Genomic DNA, 24073 nt, shown 5'->3' with positions numbered 1-24073 from the left:
CCTTTATAAGTGCTTCATTTCTTTCAGGTTGCAGGCATTTGTTTATGCACAGCTTTTTTTAAAGGGCCATCCAAGCATTTCAGTGAGGTTGAGGTCTGGACTTTAAATGGGCAACTGCAGCACCTTGGTTCTTAATTTTCATCCATTCTGTTATAGATTTGCTGATGTGTTGGAGGTTATTTTGCTGTTTGTTGGCCAAGCTTTAGGTGTTACAGGTGTTAGGTGACTGTGGTATTGTGTTAACACACATTTGAATGCCCTAGACTATCAAAATCTCTGCTTTTATACAGGTGGTCACAGTTTCTGATGATCAGTTAGTTACAAGGTTGCTATTGACACTACACACGTTTAAGTAAGTCTAAAGAATCAGTTACCCATCCCAAATTTGTATCAGTAAAAGGGCCACATGCCTCGTCTCCTGTACTAACACATGAAGTTGGTGTACTTTATGTGTAATGCTGGTCGAGTACAGGTGGAGTTTCCAAACATAAAAGCTCTGAACTGTAAAATGAACTTCATGTAGTTGTCCAAAAATCTAACTCTATCTTTCTATTCAAATTGCACCAGAATGTGTTTTTGACAGAACACTTTATGTATAGATTTTAAATGAGAAAACATCCTGTTCTGCAGTAGACTGAATCTGAATGCATTTGACTTTTTTATCAGTGATCAGTGTGAGCGAGGTGTTGCTTTATTCTCAGTCTTCACCCCTGGGCCAAGTGGAGGAAAACCAGCAGAGATGAGTGTGGGGTAATAGGGCAAGTACATTCACTGTATGTCAAGGCACGTTGAGGAATGCAGCTACTTTTCAACTGTCATAAACAACCTAATCATGGCAACAGACACCAGTCATAGCTGTCAGCTGAATGGAAATATTGCTGCAAAACACTGAGTGTGTTCCTCCCTATTTTGCTTTTTGTTGCCCTCCCCTCCGCCATCGTGAATGTCAGTTTACTCTCCACGCCCCAGACAAGCGTGGGGCATACTAAACAGTTGACAGAAGAGCACAATGTGTTGTAACACATTCATCCCAACCCTGATTTTATGTGTGGGTGTGTTCCTTAATGGCAAGGGGTCTCCCTCCGCAGCCTTGCCTACGCACTTGTCTCAAGTGTGTGTTTGTGCGTGCCTCTCTGCCCACAGCAGTGTGGGTGGAATAGAAATTATACAAGGGTGGGTGCAAAAGCAGAGACAGAGGAGGGGGAGAGCATTGAGGCAGGGCAAAGGAGACTATAGAGAGGGAAGAAGAGGAGGAGGGGGGATAAGAGAGAGAACCATATCTAGCGACGGCGACATTCTGTAGCGTTTTGGACATTTCAAAGCCATCGGGCTTTGCCACTTGTTCTGCGCAGACACGCACATTCAACAGCTGATGACGATGTGCACGGAGGGGAGCTCTCACATGCAGTGCTGAGGATTACTTGTCTCTTCCTTCATGGAGCAGCAAACTTCAAGCGCAGATTCTGAAACGGCAGTTGATCCTGTGAGTAAACGAGCTGCGTGCGTTTGTTAAGGAATCTATGCAAGTGTGTGCGAGATGCATCCTAAATATTTAATCCCAGTAACGGCTCTCTGGCTTCTGTCATTTGTAGCATCATAGCTTTGTTACACAATCTTGACTTTTTCAGAACAGTATTGCTGGAACAGATGCTTAAAGTTCAGTTGAAAATAAAAATGGATGTTTGTGTGAGTTTGAGTCATAAAATCATATCTTTCTTTGGTAATTGCTATGAAAGGCCTTGCCAAACTTCCTGTTTACTGACACTTCTCTATTTTGCTGTTGGCCTCTAGGCACTATCGGCATCCAAAACATATTTATTTAAGTTAAAATGAATTTAATGCACTCAGAGTTTAGTTGTGAAGGCTCTCTCTGGAATGACAGATCATGTGATCATGCACAACCCAATCAGCAGGCTCCTTTTGGCTCTGTTGAAGTAAAAGAAAACCTGTTGATTCTTTTCTCGAGTCCTCTGAATCCATTCATCAAATTGGTTTTTTAAAGCCGTTTTCTAAGAAATGTCCACTGTGTTGCAAAAAGACAATGCAAAAACCACCTCTTATGCAAAGTATAAAGGTAGTGGGTCAGTTATGTTGTCAGTGATTCTGTATTTATGTACCCTAACACAGCGGTCCCCAACCCCCGGGCCTCGGACCGGTACCGGTCCGTGAGTCGTTTGGTACCGGGCCACGAGAGTTGAGGCTCAGGTGTGAATTGTATAGTTTTCAGGGTTTCTATCGGTTTTCAGCGTTATTTTGTTATCGTTTTTATCGTTAACTTGGTTTTCCTGGGTCTTTTCATGTGTGTTATGAATAAATCTTCTTTTTTTTGGTACCGGTACTAGTTTTATTTTGTTGTATTTATCCGCGACACCTTAAAGGCCGGTCCGTGAAAATATTGTCGGGCATAAACCGGTCTGTGGCGCAAAAAAGGTTGGGGACCGCTGCCCTAACAGGTCGGTGGTTGTGTATGAGTGTGTGTACACATATTAAGTTTTTTGTCAGGGAGTTTTGACACTGTGGTGGAAGGCAGCACAGAGCATAATTTCACTAAACACAGTTGTGAGAAAAGAGCAGCCTGCCAGGCCTCTGACCCGGCACACACAGCACAGACACACACATTCAGGCATAAAAAAACTCATTCATATCTTAAAAAAGTGAAAAAGAACACCCAGAGATAAGAACCTGCACACACATTTTTCTGTGTGTGTCTGTGTGTACTCTCAAAGTGACTGTTTGTGTGTGTTGTTCCTCGTGATATCCCCTGAGAGCAGAGTGTGTTAGGGAAGGAAAATCAGATGACGAGACAATGAGACAAGATCAACACTGCTCCTGTACATGAAACACCGCAGGAGGCCAGCAGTCACGTTAGACGCAGCTCCACTTTCAAATAAACACAAGTGTTTCTTTTTTATCGTCAACAAGTGCCAGATACAGTTTACCACATCAGCACAGTCAAACTGTGTCATGTGATAAGTCAGTCGATAGATTGTGTTTTGTTAACTTAAATTGTCAAAAAATGCAGATAAAATGATAGGAAAACAGTGTTTGAACCTGTACTTTTTATCTCTGTTAAACAAGTGTTTCAGTCAGTGGAATCACAGTTTACTACTACCTATATTTGCAGTTTTAATGACAGCAACATGAGTCGTTGTAATTCAAATACCAAACTGAAAAAATGTGTCATCTTAAAAAAAGATCTGAAAGTCACCAGTTTCAAGAGTGAGCTTTCAAAGGAAACATTAGGCAGTTTGCAAAAGGAACAGATGCACAGTTAATGGTGCGTCAAGTACAAATACTGCACAGCTGTCTCATAAAGCAGATATTTTTTTACGTTTCTACCTTTAAATAGATTTTAACCTCATTTATTTCCACTGTATCTTATAATCCTGGCAGTCACTATTCATTATTAGCTGATTCGCTTCCATACTTTGATTGATCTGAGATTGACACGGAGTATGAATTCTGTCTTACCTAAGTGGCAACAGCAGGGGGCAATGTTGGGTTATTGTCTGCAATAAAGGGCAACAAATGGATAGATGCCAAACTAAACCCTTCTTAGCAGGAAATAAAATGTGTTCTCTTTAATAAAGATGGTTTGTAACTGAGCTGATTGATTCTGATTGCAACTGAATTCCTGTTTGCTGTTCGTTATCACCCCAATGAGCCTTTTCCCCCAAACATTCAGCAACATTGAATTTACATGCCAGTTACTTTCTGGATTTCTGGATGTAAGATTTGTAGGCTTGAAGTATTTTACAGCAGTATTTCACTATACTGCATCTATAAAGACTGAAAGAGGTCAGTGAGACAGTTAAACCTGGTGATGGAACATAGACTTGGATTGCAGCGTGTCTTCAAATGTACTTGTTTACACATTTAAATAATACCCTATTAGTTATATATTTCAATAATGTAAATGTTTCTAAACGAAGACAGTGTAAGAAGCTTTGTTTTACTCTAGAAGTGCAAAAATGTGTGCTTAATAAGGACTTTTCACATGCTTCTGTGTTGGATAAGCATGGGTCTATCTAGGGAGGAGAACACACAAAGGAAAAATGCTGCTTGCTCGACCATAGGAATTAGGATGAAGAGAGGAGTGAGAGATGCGACATTTCTTTGTCTAACGTCTTCCTTGTTCTTTTGTTCTCTCAGCCTCTGCTCTTTTTTTCTTTCTCCTTTTATCACCAGGATGCGGATTTAGCCAACCTAAACTTTGTCATATCCCTCTCTTCCTGTGTGGCGCCCTGCCACCTATCTCTTCCCTTGTGTTAAGAGATTTGTTTGAGCACAGGTTTCTTATCATTACTCATGGTTCTTCCCTGTTGTCAAAGATGTGTGGCTGACCAGATAGGTGTTTCCCAAATGGCACAGCTAGGATTTAATCAGTCTGGCTTTACTAGCGTTTGTGGTGCATTTAATAAAATCAGCTGAACCAGAGAAACTTGAACGTTTTTAAAAATTAGACTTCATCTGGGCAGTCTCCTTTAGCACTAAAAGCTCTGGTAATTAGTGCTTGGCAGCACCTTCAGCCTTTCTCTGTCAATGTGTGTAGAGTGGTCGTGGGGGCGCTGAGTGCTGGAGCCATCTCTGATGTTGCTATGATACAGGGACGTGTAAGGTTAACATTAACAATATGGCACAACATTTTGCGCTCTATGGCCTCAAATGGTGCTTGTGGCGTAGAAAAGAAAGGAGAAAAATGTCCTGTTATGGGCCAGTAGTCATTGAAATTTTTTTTTTTTTCCATAGAAAGTTGAAGGAAATGTAATGGGCATAGGGCCCAACATAGCTTCTACTGTTTACTGGTCGTCTTACTATTTTTAAGGGTGAAGCCAAGCTTTTTGGTGCTTTTTTGAGAGGTGTCACATTTTAGAGCCTGAGATAAAAGTACAAAAACCCAAAACAAATATTAAATAATGACAAGGCTTTAAAAAAAAACAAAAAACTGTTTGAAGGATATTTGGATTCTCCGTAACATTAAAACCCAGTCCATAGTTGTAAAGAAGAAATGTAGAACTCATAAACCAGATGTTAATGAACTGTCATTAAAAAATAAACAGTTTTAACATGTGAACTCTGTGCAGTATTGGGAGAATTGTGTTCAGACCACAGTTGTTAAAGTTTGGCAGTTTTTATTGCTTGTTTCATTTTGGTTTATGTTACTTTTAGTGGTACTTTTAGTTTATTTTACTGTAATATGGTGATTATTTGTTTAAGGGTAAAATATGAGAAAAATCATAATACTACATAAAGGTGTTTTTCGACAGTATTGAGGAAATTTACCAAAAGTCCAACTATATTTTCTGTGTGTTCATTTTATTTTAGTTTGTTTTGTAAGTGCAAACTATTATTTGCATTCATTTTTGACTGTTTGTCTATGTTTACTTTAAATAATCAAGATTAAAAGAATCTTGATCTTGTCATTGCCTTTGTGACTCTTAGTCCATAGCTGGTGATATTGGAAATGTTTGGTTTAAGTGTAATTTATAGTAGTGCGTTGATATGTAATGGACGATGTTGTTGTTTGCATTTATACTTTTGCGCTTTTGTGCCTGCATTAATCAGAACTGTTGGACTTGGAGCTAGTAAATCTTGAACAATTACTTTTACTGAAACGCAGAGAGGATAGAAGACTTCCAAACTATAACCGAGTGTATGTACGTAGTCAGAGCTATGAAGATTTTATTAACCTAATGAGCAAGCTAGACACAATTCAATTGTATGACAGAGGTATTATCCTTGTGCAAGTCAATATACTGTGTTTACATGGCTTATTACTACCAAACAACATAGTTGTTGCAGTCTGCATTGCCATTACTTGTGCTTGGATGTCAGGCTACAGTGTAGGGTACAGACTTAATCCCTAGTCTATGCTGCAGATTTAATGTAGCACTACAAATCAATCATTAGGTAAAGGTGCTTGTCTCATTAACTTTTTCCTTTGCTGTGAATCCACTGCACACTACACAGGTAACATTTGTATTCTCATATTCAGCTCTTTTGTTTAATGAAGAAAAGAAAATGGGTTGCACAATGCGTGTGACATAAACACACCGCACAAACACTGCTAGCACAGTGTAACACAGAGCCAGCTACTGTCTGCTGGACTCCAAGCAAATTAAAATGACACAGTCATTCAGTGGATGTGTTGTTTGAGTATAGAAATGAGTCATCAGTCAGTTAGTCAATCAAGACAGTGATACCAAAAAAAGATCATGTTGATGTGTAGGAAAGGTTTAAGAGACGCTCTTTCTTTCTGACAAAACAGGAAATTAGGGGGAGTGAGGTAGGCCTAAGGCCATGTGCACAAGTTCAATTGCAGTCTTTGTTTATGTGTGCGTGTGTGTTTGTGCGCAGAAGTAGGCCACTCTGTCTTGTGAAGTGCTTTGCTTTCACTTGACCTTTTAGCAGACCTGCAGAACTTCCAATCATCTCTTTTTGAAGCAGCTGCTCGAGATGAAAGTCTTCTGTCCTTCTCATGATACTTGTGACCAGACGAGAAGTTGAATTTTCTCATACCTGCGCCTGTTTTTGATTTGAACAGGGAGGAACAGGAGAAGCGTGGAGAGGTAATGGCCTTGCTGCAACATGATTGGCAGACTGACCTTTGTTCCCTCCCCTTCTCAGTAACTGCTGCCTGATGGGGGCGTGTCACTATGGAAACTGAGCCGTGTGAGTGTGTGTCAGTGTGTGCGTGTGTTTGCGAGAGAATGGAACTTCCTAGTCAGTCTGTCAGCTCAGCGTGTGGGAAAAAGAGGGAGAGCTATAGAGTGCTGTAAGAGAGGAAAAGGACGTTAACAGTGTCTTAATACGACTTTAACAGGCAGTTGAAGCTAATTCTAAGGTGTGAGTGTGCGATAGACTTGCTGAGTTATGGCTCCATCCAAGTTAGCTGTCTGCAAAGATTTCAAGTCCTAGATAGGTCCTGAAGAAACTCCGTCAGTGCACATGAGTGATTGTGTTTTTGTGGTTCAGTTATGTAGATTAAACAGTCACTGGGTTTCCTCCTCTTTGAGAGGGGAGCAGGATGAGCCTCAGGAAGAGGCTCTCCTTCAAGCGGGTCTGGAACTCCAATACAGTGAGTAATGCATCCACACGTTCACACACAGTGCTTTACAGGTGGCATTCACAGAGGAACTGCTCTTCTAGTCAGTGGTTTTTTTAAATAGAGTGGAAGTGAAAGGAGTGGAAGGAGAGTCTTAATTCTGTTATTAACTCATTTGTCGATCAATGCTCATAGAAGCATCTTAACTAAATATTCAAACATTACCTGATGTTTAAAACCATTTTTGATAATACTAATAAAAAACAATAACCAAGTCTTGGTTTTGATTTGTCTTCTGTATACTTTACAAAGGGATGGAACAAGGTAGAGAAAGAAACCGAGAGTGTAAATATCATTCACTTCATTAAAGTGTTGTTCTGCTCGCTACAAGTGAGACGGGGAGAGATAAACGGAAAATGGGACCGTTACCATGAGCAAGGTACACGGTGAGGAAAGGAATCTATTACCTTCAGCTGAGGAAAAACAAAGGGACAGGATATGAATGAAGACAGAATAAGGAAAGACTCCTGGGAAAGGAACAGGGTACAAGTTAAAATGAACAAGTCATTCTGTCTGTTATTTTCAAAAAGAAATGGTTTGGTGGTGGTACGTTTGCATAGAGATAAAGTAAGACAGACTAACAAAAATTTGAGGCGGCTGCTTCTCTTCCTCTCAAAGCCAGATGTCTTTTGAGCCAGAGCAGGAGGCAGACAGAAAGAGAAGTAGAAACAAAGCCAGAGACTGTGAAAAATGTCGGAAAAGATCTGCTTTTTGTAGGCTCTTTTGGTCTTGTGTTTTTTCAAGAAAGTGAGAGATAACAGCTGTAAGACAGTGGAATGGTGAGCTGAGTCAGAAGTCTCACTTCTTGTGAAGTTTGCTTAATTTAGCACATCAACTGCCAGCTGTGAGAACATGTCTGCAGGTGTTAAGCCAGGGGTACTCAGTCAGATTCATATGTGTTTACATCATGTTTCCTCCTTTGTCTGTGTGATAGTAGTGTGTTTAAGGCATCAAGCCAAGTAAAACAGAAATTTATCACCGGGGCAGCCTCTGAGTCACACCTCCTGTGTGGCTCTTTTGTGGGGAAACAAACACTATCCGCATTCCTTCCTTTCATTGAGAGTGGATATTGATTTCTTAGTGCGCTGCAGGGATTTATCCTAGAATTCCAGAGGATACATATTTGCAGGGATGTTGATATAGGCAACTCAGAGAAGCTACTCTGTGTTATTTATTGATTTGTATATGTTTTTTGGTTAAATTGTTAAATTTGATACTAACCCAGAGGTTCCATGGAAGACGTTCTTGCTCATGTTCACAGCTTCACACCCTTTCTTTGACTTTTGTTTGAAACATTACAACCTAATCAGCTTGTTCACTCCATCCTTGCCTCTCTTGAGTTAAGCTATGCTCAAGCTAGGCTTTCTCACAGCCCCCGTCCTGGCAGGATTACTCTGGTCTTCTAAATGGCAGCCACTATTCACCTCATATTTAAAAGTAAACACAGTGGCACGCACACATTGAGACTGTTAGCCCAACAGCTTCCTCCTCAGATGGATGTGTGTGTTTATGAATGTGTGCAGTCTGAAAATCTGTGTTATGAATTCTAAATCAGCTTTTATGGACAGAATCTCTGTGTGTGTTCGTGTGTATGTTTCATTTGTTCAGTTATGGGTGTGGTCTCCTGTAGTGATGTAAAATCACAAGACATGATCAGCACTCTTTTATATTTTTGTCATCTTTTACTCTAAGAGTAGAATCTCTTTCCTTTCCAAGGGTGGCCGTTTAAGTTCCAGTGTTTGAGCCAGGAACAGGTTCCTGTCGTACAAACAGTCTAGTCTTTGTGTGTGCGACTGCATATGTTATCCCTCACACTTTCTCCCACAGATAGACATTTTTGTTCACCTTGTTAAGTGCTACTGGTCACTCTGTGTGTCATCCATTAAAACAGAATGTCCTTTTCTGCCGTCTGCCTAAACGCTCAAACGTAAACAGGGCATGTTTCGGAAACTTGAGGTTGTTTAAAGAGACTTTTATTACATTCGAAGTTTCAATATTATGACCCTGTAAGTGAGCATTTGTAAATTGTACAGTGTGCTTAGTCATAGCTTGAACCCGACGTCCAGGCTTCATAACAGATGATGTAAGTCATACGTTCCACGCTAGTCACAGCTAATAAAGGATTTGGACCTCCGCAAGCAATAACCACCAACAGCAGAGGCGGCAAAAGCACAGATATTCTTTACTTAGACAGATGTTTAGATACTTCTGTTCTTTACTCTGTAAAGTGAAAAAGTACAGACTTTGAAATGTAATAAAGTAAAAAGTAACTTTTTAAACGACAGTTCTAATATGATCTATTTTTATGCAATGTAAATTAAAGCTATATTAATGTAATAATAAAATATTAGTATATGGAAATACTTTGCATTCATTTGCAAATGTAGGTAGTAAAAATAAAAGTTTTCAGAACAATAAATACTCAAGTACAGTAATGTACCTGAGTACATTAACAAAGTATTTGTGCTTTTTTTGCTTCTCACCTTTAAGAAACAGCCACAGATGCACACACACAGCATAAGCAGTCCAGGCATGTATCTGCAAGGTGGCAATTTGTGTTCAAGGAGCTAAAAGCAGGATAATGCGGGTAAACACACAAGTTTTGACCTGTAGACTAAAAAATACTTTCCAACCTCCATGTAATGTAACCTACTGAATGACAGAGTCACAACACCACACCCTGTTCCTACTGAAGGTAATTAAGTCTTATGTATGAATCCAATTTTTCTCTTCTAAAGAGGTCCCGATAAGCCATCAAATGGAAAAACGTGAAATGACTGTTAATAAAAACATAGCCTTGAATTTTTGGTTCAGACCAGGGTGTGTTGCCACTAAATGTTGCACAATCATGTGATTCAGCTTTTATCTTTTGTTAAAGTGGGTGTCACAGTGATGTGATCATTGTGTAACGGTCTACAACCCTTCCACTGTGTCAGTATTCAGTGCACATGGCTTCCTAGAATACCAAAATAAGCTTATGAAGTTTTTCACCGAAAACATTCATTTTTGTGAATTTCCAGATCAAAGTCGTGATGTGGTTCGTTATGGTTGTTTTCCAGTATCGACTGTTTAGTATAAATTCATCTGTGAGTCAACAAGAACATCAACAACTGATGATAAAAAGTTACATTAAACAACATTTCTTAGCTTCAGCTTCTCAAAATTTAGGATTTTAATTGAACATGTTTGTGTTTCTAGGGATTTGACAACAATTTGAAGCCATCACCTTGTTATCTAGTTCACTAAGTTATCTAAGTAACTGTGTTTAAAAATGTGGGGCACTCTACCAAGCTGTTTTGTTTGGGGGGGGGGATTCCACCTGGACTGGACATTTTTTCTTTCCTTTTTTTATTTCGCTTGTGTTCTTAGTACTCCACAGGACAACCAAGGATTTTAAAAAAAGAAACTGGCTGTTTTGTCATCGGTCACCAATATCCCAACCTCTGAGTGCCGCAGTGGTGAGCACTGTCACCTCACCATATCAGTGGGTTTAAATGCATCAATCAGCTAGAGCCTTTCTGTGTGGACCTCGGTTTTTCTGCTTGTTAGTCATCCTAAAATTGACCATACTTGTGAATATGAGCATGAATTGTTGTCTGTCTGTGCTAAACCTTGCTACAGACTGGCAACCTGTCCAGACTTGGCCTGCCTCTCAACCTATGAGAGTTAGGATAGGCAGCCCTAAATTGGTTAAACAGTTTATAACACAGACGCATTTTCAAATAAATGTATTGTTTAAATGTTTTGCAAATAATTTCATCTTCTTTTTAATTCTATTTTCCATTGTTTTTGACTCTCACATGTTGTTGATGAGATTAGCTTTATACTATACGTATACATATATATGATGAAGTTTGTAGTTTCAGTTTGTCCACTTGTAATGAGAACATTAGATAAAAATGTTAACTAAATGCAGATATCATACTAGTCAGGTAGATTTGTATCTAAATGGTTTTTTTGTCCAAAATAGCACAGAAATGGGCTTTTATGCAATATAATATCATAAGGGATTCTAATCTGAGATGTAATGTGTTATTTATTAATAAGAAAGAACCATTATCTGCAGCTCTGTCTTGCTTAACCAGAATTGACATCCTACACATAGTTTCTGCTTTTTTCCTACAACAACAACAACAACAAACAAGCTCTCCACAACTGTAATCGTGATCACCAGTCTCTAAAGTTGTGTCATTTTCTGCTGATCTTATCAGTGCGTTCACCACAATACACATGAAAGGCCCACTAATATCTGTAAGAAACCGATCCTCAGCCTACATTATAGAAGATGTGATAATAACTGAAACCAGTGGAGGCTAAAAGTAGCACACGTGGCACCTATGAACTGGCAGCACATTTGTTCCTTACAGTGGGATATACATTTGAGAGTATCCTACTTAAATTGAAGTATTTTCCATCTACATATCATCTCTACAGATAGAGGCTTGAGAAAGGAACTCGAAGAGGGAATGTCTGAAAAGCCCCAATCGTTCTCTGTGGGCTGTCAGGAATGACCCGGACTTGCCAAAAGAGGAAGGGAAACACCACTGGAATGATTGAGGAAACGAGACGGAGGGCAAGAATATGAGAATGATTTAAGGAGAAGGGAATAAGTGAGAGAAAGGAAGAAAGACTGGGGCTACAGCATTCTGGGAAAAGAATAAACAAAAGGAAGGAGAGAGTGAAAATAGGCTAGAGGGGGAATCAAGTGAAAACGGGGGAGAGGGGCCTCGATCAGGGGCCAAACCTCTCCACCACAGCATGTGTCTGGAAGTGATCATGCTAGCGCTGAATTGGGGATAGGGGTGAACACACACAGATTCATAAATGCAAAAAAATGCATGCTACACACAAAAGACACATCTTTGACAGATGTTGGCCATATGCTTACATACTGTAGGCTTCACAACTACAACAAGGCCAGGATGTCTTGACCCACAGAAACACACATAGACACAGTAAATGCTGTTGGGAACGTGTGAGTTGTGAATCTGATTTTTGCTCTAATAAGTGTAATCACTTTGTGTCTCTGGTAATTTTTGGTTATCCTCTCTCGTGGTTGTACCACAAACAGCTGCTTCAGAATAATCTCTTTCCATCCACTGGCGCCAACCTCTGTACTTCAAGGGACAGTGTGGAATTGTTAATCCCTGAGAAACTTTAGCCGTTTTCACACATGTACTGCAGCCCTGACCTTTTCTCGACATCACTCAACTGAGCAGCATGCGGGGATGTTCGATTGGACACTAGCCCGTTTTTATCCTAGCAGCTCCCTGGTAACGCACTAGCGAATGAGCATCCCGTGTCCTTCCTCTTGCACTCTCTATCCAGGCAACTCCCTTACCTAAACCACACATGGTTTTTCCAGTAGTATATCTTAAGAGGACAATTTCCTGCTGCATGTGGCAAAAGACAACTATAAAAAATGTTCCATCCTGATTCTTCTAAAATTGTAACTCAGTGCAGTTTTATTTATATAGTGCCAAATCACATATACCGTTGCACTTTATATTGCAAGATAACAGCTCTACAGTAATACCAAGAAAACCTCAACAATCAAATGACTCCCTTTGAGCAAGTACCTGGGGACAGCGGGCAGGGAAAAAAAATCCCTTTTAATAGGAAGATACCTCAGGCTCAGGGAGGGGCAGCCATCTGCCTCAACTGGTTGGGGGTGATGGGAGGAAGACAAGACAAAAGACAGACTGTGGAAGAGAGCCAGAGATTAGTAATAACTAATGATTAAATGCAGAGAGCTATATAAACACATAGTGATTGATAAGGAAGCACTCGGTGCATCATGGGAAACCCCCAGACCTACGTAACTTAGGGAGAATTCAAGGTCACCTGAAATTGTTTGATGTTTATGTATGAAAACATCTTTACACTGACAGAACCATCTGGGAAGGACTAGATCTGATTTAAGAGAGGAAATAGCCAAAATTCAACAGGTAGCACATACACAGACAGCACCAAGGGTTCAAATGAACTAGATGTACCCAGTTTGCATATTGAATATGAGTCTGGATATTTTAGAATTTTAATGCTGTAGGCTTATTACAAATAGAGAATGTTATTGTTTTTGTAAATTGGTTAACGAGTGTTTAGGTGAACAAATCTATTAGAATAGCAGAACTTCCACTTCAGTATTTTAGTTACTGTAAAATTTGCATAGTTTGGAACCTAATGTAATGCTCAGTTGCAGACACTGCCTTTTTTTAGACTTTGTGGTGCTTCTGTTTTTATTTTAATACCAGTTTCAGTTTTAGTAACTCTTTTGAACACAAAGGTGTACTCCTACTGTTGACCTTTTGTCTTATGCTGTTCCCTATCTTAACTCCTCAGAGACACATGTGTCTAAAACCAAATCTAGGCTGCTGGTAGAAATCTGGGTAATTAAAGTGAATATGAAATAACTACAACTAAAAGGGATTTTTTTTCTTTTTTGAGATAGCATCACTTTTCTCTCTAGTAAAGCTTTCAGTTTGACAGTAGGCACATGAGGCTGCAGCTCAAAGCTTTATTGTATAATATAAAAATGATCTTATAACACATTAATTTGCTTTCTAATGAATGATTTTATTATTCAGTAAACCTTAGCACGGAAAGAAACAATGTTATTTCACACAACTTGTTGTTGCATTTCTAAAGAATGGACTGTGTGACCTATAGAAACTTCTGCTCATCTGGAGAACACTCTGATGTCTGTGCTGAGTAATGACGAGCTCAATAAAAGTTAATTTCCCAAAGGTAAATGCGCTGTAGGAAATTCCTACAGATCACTTCGGTACCAGGCTGCTCTCTTAACATGAATAAACAGAAAGTTTGCCATTAGCAAGGGTAGCGGTTAGATTAAGAGCATAAAAAGACACATATTGCAAATTAGGCTCCATTTTGAACCCTTTTTTTTTTTTTGGAGTTTTCAACTTTCTCAAACCATTTTTCTCTTTCTTCCTTCCTTTCTTTCCCTCTTTTGTCTCCTGCTCGGCTTTGGCCTGAGTCACACTGTGATGCATTGTTCCACAGTAATCTACATTACTGATGTCTGCGTTGAGTGATCTCATCCTAGCTCAGCATGTCTGAGAGAAAAACCCACTGTACGCCATATGTGTGTATTTCTGAGTGTCGTTTTGGGTCTGTGTCAGGGAAATGTGATATTAGGCTGAAGTAAGTTTGGCTTGATTATGTGTCTGTATTAACATCTGCGTGTTTGTGTTGTTGAAAACCGTTAAAATGGAGATTGAATGAGTTTCTTCATCTCTCTGTTTGTGATTGTGAGATAAGCAGGGAAACTTCACACCTGCCTATTGAAAGGAGACGGGACCCATCCTTAACCTTTTCACACATACACCCAGACAGTAGGCCCCACCCTTTTGAGTTTTCTTGTAGAGCAAGCGCAGCCAGTTAACAGACGATTCCACCCACGCAGAAGACAATGAATGTGGGTGCTAATCTGGCTGTGTCATGATGTGAAACTGTGTTGATAATGGAATCATTCCTATTAGAAACTCAGTCAGTCTGTCTGTGTCTCCATGTGGCCAAAAGTGCATGCTCTGGCCTCTTGGGCCTCATGCCCTGTGTGAGCTGATTTTAATGTGTGTCATCTGTGTGATGAAGAAAGATCCTAACTCATGTCTTTCTGCTTTTTACAGTCTGCTGCAGTCTCTGATGGAGGTGAGTAAATATGCCTTAAATTTTTGTATTATTTCAGTATCATTTTCAGGTCTTCTTCTTACTTGAGCTGGGGAATTTTATTGAAAATTTAAAGTTTTGTGTAGTAATTAGAAGGGGGAAAAACAACAGCACTAAAATAAAGGGAAAACAAATGCTGTTCTGAAATCATTTTAGAAATGGTGATCTTGTTTTGTCTTGCACCATAACTTTGATGCATCAATTTCTCTGCAGAGGTGGCTTTTACACCACCTTCAGTGCTCCGACTCTGTCCTCATCAAGCTGGGACATGTTTAGTTTTGCTGTTTTTTTTCTACGTTGCAAGTTCAGTAAAATTAAAGTAGACATTTTTCAAGTGCAGTAAATGCACGATAATGGAAAAGAAAACTCCATTGTGAGTTTTACCATAATTGTACAAAACCTTGCATTCTTGAGTTGTCAGGATGCGGTTCATTTAGCGTGTATCGAGTATTTTATCAGTTTAGGTCTTGCGTTTCATCGTGGCCATGCTCACAGTAGCACCCAGCTAACATTGGTCTGCTTTCAATAACTTCTCTAGCAACAGGCGAGCTAGTTTGGCCTGCTTTTCTGCCACACCTGTGCTTATTCTGCTGCTGGTGGCTGGCTGCAAGCTAAATATAAAGCCAAATTTGTAAATATAATAACGAAGCAACTGGTAGGTTTTTTTTCTGCTTCTGTAATCCTTAGAAGCGTATTTATGATACAGAGATGTAGATTAGATATAATGGTTCACATATTACCACAGTGTAATATTTAAAAGTTAAAAAACGCTGCAACAGTTGTACTAATACAAACTTTCAGACAAAGTCTCCTCCCAGGTGACGAGATAGAACTTCACTTTTTGTCATCACAGCTTGCAAATATCTGTGAAGAAGCCTTGATCAGATTCAGGCTGCCAGTTTCCAGGCTGAGAAGGTGTTGCAAAGGGAAGGCGTTACAGACGCTGTTTGATCATTCGTCAGTGGTTGTATAACTCACTTTACATATCTTCCCATGGTGGGGCTATATAATAGGCATTTTTTAACGTCTGTGCCAACAAGATGCAAAAACTAACAGTTCCAGTTCCGTGAGACTTGTTGGAAAGCTGCATAGGATGTGCTTTTCTAGTGTTTTGTCATTGTTGTTTTTCAGTTGTCTTGGTACTGTTGTTTTAATCAGGATGACAGACCATTCGCACAGTGTATTTTCATGATTTGTTAGACTGGCTCTAATTTGTGATAAACTGTGCTTTAACACCCCATAAATGTATATGAAAGATAAATTTTATGGCAGATGGGAGATAAAAGAATGCAGAGGAGGTGAGAAACAAGACGGGGGGTGGGAAGCGCTGAATTTTATGGTGGACGTGTTTACTGTGAGCTTGAATGTAGAAGTGTTTATCATCACTTTTTCCACAATGCATGTCTCTGGAAGATAGAATGTGTTGTTTGTGAGACTTCTCTCCTTTAATATTTTTTCTTGCATGAGATAGGGAACATGACAACTAAGGGACTAATCAGGTTCCTCATTTTGCAACGGTGTTCTCGTTTTGTCTTGTGTTAGATCACTGTCACCAGGATCAAGTGAGAGAAATGTAACTCTGTGCACACACACGCCGTATGGGTAAAATCACTATACGTTATGATGCATAAATTATGTATATCGAGTAGATTTTAGCCGGCTTACCTCCTGCATAATGTAGGAGCCCATTTCCATTGCTCAAGTCTAAAATTGCCTCATTTCAATGCTTAGACTGATTTATTGAAAAAAATTAAAAGAATGTGTAAAATGTAGCTTTAAATCATCTCCTTATATACCAGCCCTGATGTAGCCACTGGATTCCACCAGATGCGCCACAACATCTGTATTGCAGGCCTCATTAGCCTCAGTAGTGGCCTTCCTTTAACAAGCTCCTCATCAATACTGCAGCGTGTGCGTGTGTCCGTGTCACTATGTATACGCGCGCGTGTGCCCGGCATTTTTATCTCCCTTCTCTCTCGGCTTTGAATTATTCATCTTTCTGAGGCCTGTGTGTGCTTGTATCGGTTACCCTGGCTGGAAGCTCACAGAGCTGTGTGAATGCACATGCAGGTGCGTGTGCATGTTGTGACCTGACTCTCTCTGTGCTTTCTCAGGTTGTCATCCAGGTTGCTCACCAGCAGCAACCTCTCTCTCTCTCTCTTTCTCATTATATCCTCCTTCTTTTTCCATTTCCCACCTTCTCTCTGTTTCTCTTTTGGTGTAAAAGTGTGTGTGAGTGTGTGTACGTGGGCCCTTTCTTGGACTATGCGTTCAGCCCTCTTGTGTTGGAGTTCATGAGGGGCCCCGATAGGGGGATTATGGATGGAGGGACTTGGTTACCCCTTAGGATTCGCTACTTGCCCCGCTGGCACCACACAGGCTCCTACCAGCTTTACCCAGGTGAGGAGATAGCTGGAGCTTTGAATACTTGTTTTTCCAACTGAAGGAAATGCAGATTTTGTTCACAGGGAAGCAATGAAGCCAACATGTTGGACAGCAGAAGGTTTTTCATGTTGAAAATTCAATTTGGTTTTTTTAGGCCCGTGAAGGAAGTTAAAGAAAAATACCACAAGATGGAGATTGCTTGTTAGACAGATGGTTTTGGAACTACCAGTTGACAGGTGGATAATAAATGAGTTTAACCTGTCTGTACAGCAGCTGTTAATGTTGTAAAGTCTGAGTAGGGCAATGATTGAGTGTTGTGGTTTTCCTACAGTTCACTTTGTGTTTGCTGTGCTGTTTCTCATCTATTGAAAATTAAACGGAATTTCAGTGGAATACCGAGTTAGAAACTTTGTGTCAGTTTTTTTTTTTTAAATTTCTGTTATTGGACAGAATCCTAAGAAATTCCTTTTGTAAATCTTACTTTACTCATCTCACTCACTGCTTATCATAATTGTCACTGTAAAATGCCTTTTAGTAACAACATTAAAATTTTGCCATTGAAACATCTCTGAAGCCTTGGTGTAGACAGAGGATGGGAGTTTTTTTTTCCTGTGGTGTCTGGCACTACAGATTTTTGGGGGTCTTAGTGTGTAAAGATCCAACTTTTTGGATCAGGCTTGTTTAGGCTTGTTTAAGTGCACCCTGCCAGTGATGGATCAAACTGGGACTCGGAGGCTTGACAGGCAGTGTTAACACTTTGGGATCTCTGTAGTGTTTGCACTGTGGTGGTGCTCAGTGTAGTGCTATGGGAGGCTGCTGCCATAAGGGAGTGCAATTGTGTGTGTGTGTGTGTGTGTGTGTGTGTGTGTGTGTGTGTGTGTGTGTGTGTGTGTGTGTGTGTGTGTGTGTGTGTGTGTGTGTGTGTGTGTGCATGAAATGGAGTTGCTGATCGGGATAAGCTTGCTGTTTGGTATGTCTGTTGGCTTGGATGATTTATAGTTGCTTTCTGGGAGATACAGGCATCTGCTTAGATCTAAATGACATAAATGTCATCATCAGAGGGTGAACCCAAGACTGTGTGTGGATCCAGATGTCTGCCAGCTGTGACTCTACTGCAGAGACTTCATGGGAGCTAGGAAAAAGTATAAGTGTTGCCTTTAGCTGTGTCTGCAGACAAGTAAAACTCTGGCTGAGAATAATGTGAAAGATTCTCTTTTTTTTTTTTTTTTGATCAAGGTCTTTTTATTGAACAAAGAATTGCTTCCAACAACAATTATGGCAAAATTAACAAACAGTTGTGCCCCCACCCCCCCAGAACAGTGTAACTAAAACCCAGCCAGAGAGGAAAGGAGAGACAAAATAACATAAAATAAAATAAAGTTACAGATACAAAGTAAATAATAAAATAAATGAACAACAGCAAGAGAAGAAAAAAAAAAAAAAAAAAAAAACCCCACTCACACGCACATTAAGCAATAGTATCCGGACTTAATCTTTCAAAGTAAGTAAGAAAAGGTTGCCATGTGTCATAGAACCGCCGAACCGAACCTTTTACAGTGTAGCGGATCTTTTCCAGCTGAGTATAGTACATGACATCCTTAACCCATTGCCCATATACAGGTGGAAGTGGCTCTTTCCATTTCAATAATATCATTCTACGGGCCAAAAGAGTGCAGAAGGCCAGAAGATCAGAGTGTGATTTGGAAAGACTGGCATCACAAGGCGTCACTCCAAAAATAGCTATAAACGGGCAGGGTGCAATTGGAACACCAAATATGTTGGATATGGTTTCAAATATGCTTTTCCAAAAGCTACCCAGTTTTGGACACGCCCAGAACATGTGAAATAGGGAAGCAGGCTCTCGTTTGCACCGGTCACATGTGGGGTCAAACCCATCCTTGATTTTGCTCAGTCTAGTTTTAGACCAATGGAGACGGTGAACAACTTTGAACTGAATCACCACATGTTTAAGGCAAATAGATGATGAAGAAATGCTATTGATTATCTTGTGCCAAGTCTCATCTGTAATCCGTTGGCCAAGATCACTTCCCCATCGTTCCCTAAGTGATTGCAATGTGGACAGCCTAAAATTACTCAACAGCTCATAAACATCACTTATAACCCGCTTAGCATTTGGCTTAAAATCAAAAATATCATCCAAAAGGGATGGTGGTGGACAGGACGGAAAGCAGTCAGTATTGAAAGATTCTCTTTTAAGATTTTAATTTGCAGAGGAAAATATGCAAGGTAAAGAAATAAATATATGTAAAGCAAGTAAATAACAAAACCTCCAAGAAATCGTGTCTGAGGCTTTTTTTTTTTTTTTTTTTGGTCGTTTTAAGCCTGTTGTTTCTTTTGTGCCATGACTTTGTATTATAAGCCTGTCTCACTGATACACTGATAATTAGTCCTGGCTGTGTGTTGTTATAGACTCCAGCTCCTGTGACATGGAACAGGATACTTGGTTTAGACAATACATGGATAAATGTTTGCCTCTCGGTCACAGTGAGAGATTGCTGTTAATGTTAGGAGGAGCCCCTGTAGTTGTTTACTATGCCGCTGAGAACTGAAGACGAATGAATGAGCCAAGCGGTTTGGAAAAACTGATTAGAGATAACCTTTTATGTGAACACTGTCACTGATAACATTAAACGCAAGAAAAATGTGCAGAAGCAGAATTCACAATGGACTTTCGGTTAATAGCCTCGTATCTTTCCAAGTTTTAAGTCATGTAAGACCTTAGCTGTAGGCTCAATACTGGTCTTTTTAGTTTATTTACAGGATGTGCGTCGTTTCGGGCACCTGACCGGTGATGTCTTCCCGCTGGCTGTTCTTGTGTTTTGTTTTATCTCAACTTAGCAACCCACTTTCAGTTCATCAGGCCTCAAGCTCCATTATGATTATTCTCAGTGTGACTCTTTCTCTGTCTCCTGATTTTGTCTAAGCATTAGGGACATGGCTGCACTGTGGTCTAGCAGTGGGAAAAATAAACAGAATGATGACGCGTTAATGCAAAAATCTATGTAAATGGTCTGTTGAAATACAGTGATACAGCTTATCTTTAACCAAGGGTGTGCACCATAGCAATAGTATTTCCACTGTTAAAGATACAAAGGTAATGTTTCAATTCCAGTTTGGTTCTTTTCAAGTATATGATCTGGATAAGGAAATATAATTGTTACACAAAGATAACAAGTGAAGCGTGGCTACATGCAGATTTGACCTTAGGAAAAGAGGAAGTGCGTATTTTTTTCATTGTATTCATGAATTATTTTTCTATGGAAATTCACTTTGATGTGAACTTTGTAAATCGCAGTATCACATGATACAGAATCTTAGATGACTGCATCATTTGTCATCAACTAAATTACAAAAAATGTTCATGTGATGAATTTCCTGATATTTGCTGTGAGGTAATTTACATTTGAGTGTAAAAGTGTCGTTTTATATGATCTTAGACCTTCACTGTATCAAACTAGTTATATTTTATTGTTTTGGTTATTTATGAAACACTGGGTTAAAGGGACTTATAATGGACGTTCATTTACAACAAATCATCTGGAGTAAAAAATCTGATGTACCATAATCAATCACATAGTTTGTATCCGATTTGTTGTGACTGTACTGATGAAAGTTTGCTCAATAACACTCTGAGAGTTAAAAAGCAAAAAACAAAACAATGGAAATCCACAGCAGGTATGTCTGTGGGACGAGAAAGTCTCACTGGACTGTCTCCTGGGACACTGTTTCCCTGGTAAGTTCCATGCTGCTGATAGGCCTGCCTTCAGGTACTCAAAAGCCCCAGCAATCAGAAGAAAACAGGCTGAGAAAAAAAAAAAGAAGAACTTTATATTATAACTAGAATAATCTGGACCATATAGCCTAAGGCTGTGCTGCTTTCAATGCACTTGTGTAATTAAAATAGAAATTAAATCAAAAAATGAACTTTATCAATAATAATAATTAACTCAACTCACTTGACGTGTGTGTGTGTGTGTGTGTGTGTGTGTGTGTGTGTGTGTGTGTGTGTGTGTGTGTGTGTGTGTGTGTGTGTGTGTGAACAGAGCTGAACAGCGTGGAGCTGCAGGGCTGCAGCAGTGACAACAGCCTCAACAGTAATGCCAGCCTGCCTAGTGTCCAGAGCCACCGGCGCCACACTGAGAGGAGAGTGGCCAGCTGGGCCGTGTGCTTTGAGAGACTGCTGCAGGACCCCGTGGGGGTCCGCTACTTCTCGGTACTATAACAACGTCTGGCTGGTGTTGGCCTGCGCATACTCATGACAGATAAATGACTTTAAGCAACTCTTTCTAATGGTGTACTGAAAAGTGCAGGGTAGTTTTTTTTGTGTCAGCAGTATCATATATTGTCAAAAGACTGAAATGTACTCTACAGCACTGTAATGACCAGCTTAAAAATCCTTTTATTCTAGAAGATCAGCTAAAGCATTATTTAAAGGTTGGATTTTTTTTAAACGTGTTTCTGCAGAAATAAAAGTTAAAGGTACAAACATATTACCTGACACATTTATATTGTATACTGCATTATACTGCATTGCATGTATTGTCTATACATATATATGTATATTGTTTTGGTTTCTATCGCTGTTAAATCTGCCTCACACAAATCATTTTCTGAAATCTAAAAGCAAAATGAATTATCCTTGGTGATAACCAGTTGCTGACAGGCTGCACATCAGAAGTTGATAATTACACTACCTCTAAACCTGCTTTATTGTTGTGTAGGTACTTGGGTCTTCTGACTGCATCTCTGTCTGATCAAACTTTTCTAAATCATTACCATTTTTATTCCTTTGCTAAAGGAGTTCCTAAAGAAAGAGTTCAGTGAAGAGAATATCCTGTTCTGGCAAGCGTGCGAATTCTTCAGCCATGTCCCTGAGAACGACAACAAACAGGTAGCGTGTTATTATCCAATGACACACATCCATCCAGGATTTTTTTTAGTAATAATGAGGGATGAAGTTATGTGTTAATCACCTCTCTCAATTTCTGCTGGCCTTTGTTCCAGCTCTCTCAACGAGCCAGGGAGATCTACAACACCTTCCTGTCCAGTAAAGCTACAACACCAGTTAACATTGACAGTCAAGCTCAGCTTGCTGATGACATCCTCAATGCCCCCAAACCCGACATGTTCAAGGAGCAGCAACTACAGGTAGTATACTAAGTGAGAAAAAACTATTTATTGAAGCCTCAAGGTGATACGCAGTAACGTTTGAAAGGCTTAAGTGACACTGACTTGACCTTCCCCATCAGAACAAAGTGAAAAGAGCATTTCCCAGAAGGATGAACGTGTCATTACTTATAAAACTGAATGAAAAACAAACTCTTATTGAAAATGGGCAACAGTGTTGAGTGCCCAAAAGGTCAAGTATTTCTCTTTTATTGCTGTCTAGTATCTTGGATGCGAATGGCTTCATAAATGTGTATTTTCTGAAGGGGTTGAATTTGCTGAAAAGCGCTATCGATTTCTACAGCTCAGCTCAGATGTTCAGACTAAGATAAAAGTCACAAGGCTAGGAGGGCATTCCTACCAGCACCCTCTGTACTTTTGCACATCACACATCACATCTTTTCCAGGATCTCATGGTACTGTTTAGGAAAGATGTAGGTTCAGACTTACATACAAATGCTGAATTGAACATATAAACACTAACATACATACTTACATCATTTCCTCTTCATCTGTTCATCCAAAAAAAATAATCCAGAAAAATAGTAATAAATATTCATTAGGTTTATAGACTTGCAGATCTAATAATATAATCTTATTTTAGTTTAATTATTTTTTGTTGTGTTGAACCTCTTGTCTTTTTTTGCTTTCCTTCTGTCAGTTTTTGCTGCTGTTTCTTAACCTTTACAATCCTCCTCCTCTCTTGTTTTCTCTCCGTATTCTGTAGTGTTTGCTTGTGGGCACAATCTTTTGTTCTTCTTTCGTTTTTGCTTTGCTCTTTTCTTTTGATCACTCATCACCTTTTCCTTTCTCTTCACTCCTTTAGATTTTCAACCTGATGAAGTTTGACAGTTACACAAGGTTTCTCAAGTCTCTGCTGTACCAGGAGTGTATGCTGGCAGAGGTTGAGGGCAGACCATTGCCTGATCCTTACCACATCCCAAGCAGCCCCACCTCCAAACACAGCACCACTGGGTCTGACCGCTCCAACCTCTCTACACCCAAGAAGGTAATTCAACAAAAAGCTTTCTACCCTGCAATGCAACAGAGCTTAGTTTGAAACAAAAACTTTGTTCTTAACTTTTAAAAAAACAGTGTGGTTTGGACCCTCCTGATAGACGTAGAAGGTCACGGGAGTTTGTTGAGGCTACTGTGATCACATTTATTGTAAAATTCAAATGGGTTCCTTTTATTATTAAGGATTGATAGAAATTGTGGGCCAGGGAATGTGAACTATCTTGAGCACGTCAGAAAAATAACTTGTGGGCTAAAATATCAGCAGCTGTCTTGTGCATTTGCACTTTTGTGTACTGTAATGGGATTACAAGAACTATTTTTTCTGATTATTTGTGTACTTCTGTATGTTTTTACCAGTTTGTGCTCTTCTTTGTTTTTGTTTGTGTCATACAGGAGGACAAAAAGAGCAAATCGGGTCGATCTGTAAATGAGGACAGAGGAGATGATTCGGGAGATCGGAAGAAAGGGATGTTTTTCTCTTGGTCCCGAAACAGGAGTTTTGGCAAAGGGCCCAAGAAACGAGAGCTGACAGACTTTAACTACAGTCAGTCTTTTTCTTTTTTTCCATTGAATTCCTGCAGATTAAGAGTTTTCAGGAAGGAAAACATATTTCTAGAAAATGTCAGTTGCCGTACAGTTACTTTTTCATCATAAAGGTCACCGAAAACTGATTGTGTGCAGATCCCAAAA

The 24073-nt window shown here is 39.7% G+C and overlaps 1 protein-coding gene across 7 annotated transcripts in view; it reads left to right on the top strand.

Moving 5' to 3' along the window:
- rgs12b (regulator of G protein signaling 12b) overlaps positions 1-24073 on the top strand; it is a 44202-nt gene that overhangs the window by 14222 nt on the left and 5907 nt on the right. For all 7 annotated transcript variants that reach the window (XM_082535440.1, XM_082535436.1, XM_082535437.1 and 4 more), the window contains exons 6-11: positions 14755-14776; positions 21244-21413; positions 21999-22091; positions 22205-22348; positions 23193-23375; positions 23777-23927. In XM_082535440.1, coding sequence (XP_082391566.1) covers positions 14755-14776; positions 21244-21413; positions 21999-22091; positions 22205-22348; positions 23193-23375; positions 23777-23927 — 763 coding nt within the window. The remainder of the gene's footprint in view (positions 1-14754; positions 14777-21243; positions 21414-21998; positions 22092-22204; positions 22349-23192; positions 23376-23776; positions 23928-24073) is intronic.

The sequence above is a fragment of the Aulonocara stuartgranti genome (assembly GCF_965226115.1).
Source record: "Aulonocara stuartgranti genome assembly, chromosome: 6".
Classification (NCBI taxonomy): Eukaryota; Metazoa; Chordata; class Actinopteri; order Cichliformes; family Cichlidae; genus Aulonocara; species Aulonocara stuartgranti.
Note: the sequence above shows the minus strand (reverse complement) of the source record. Positions and strands in the feature narration are given on the sequence as shown.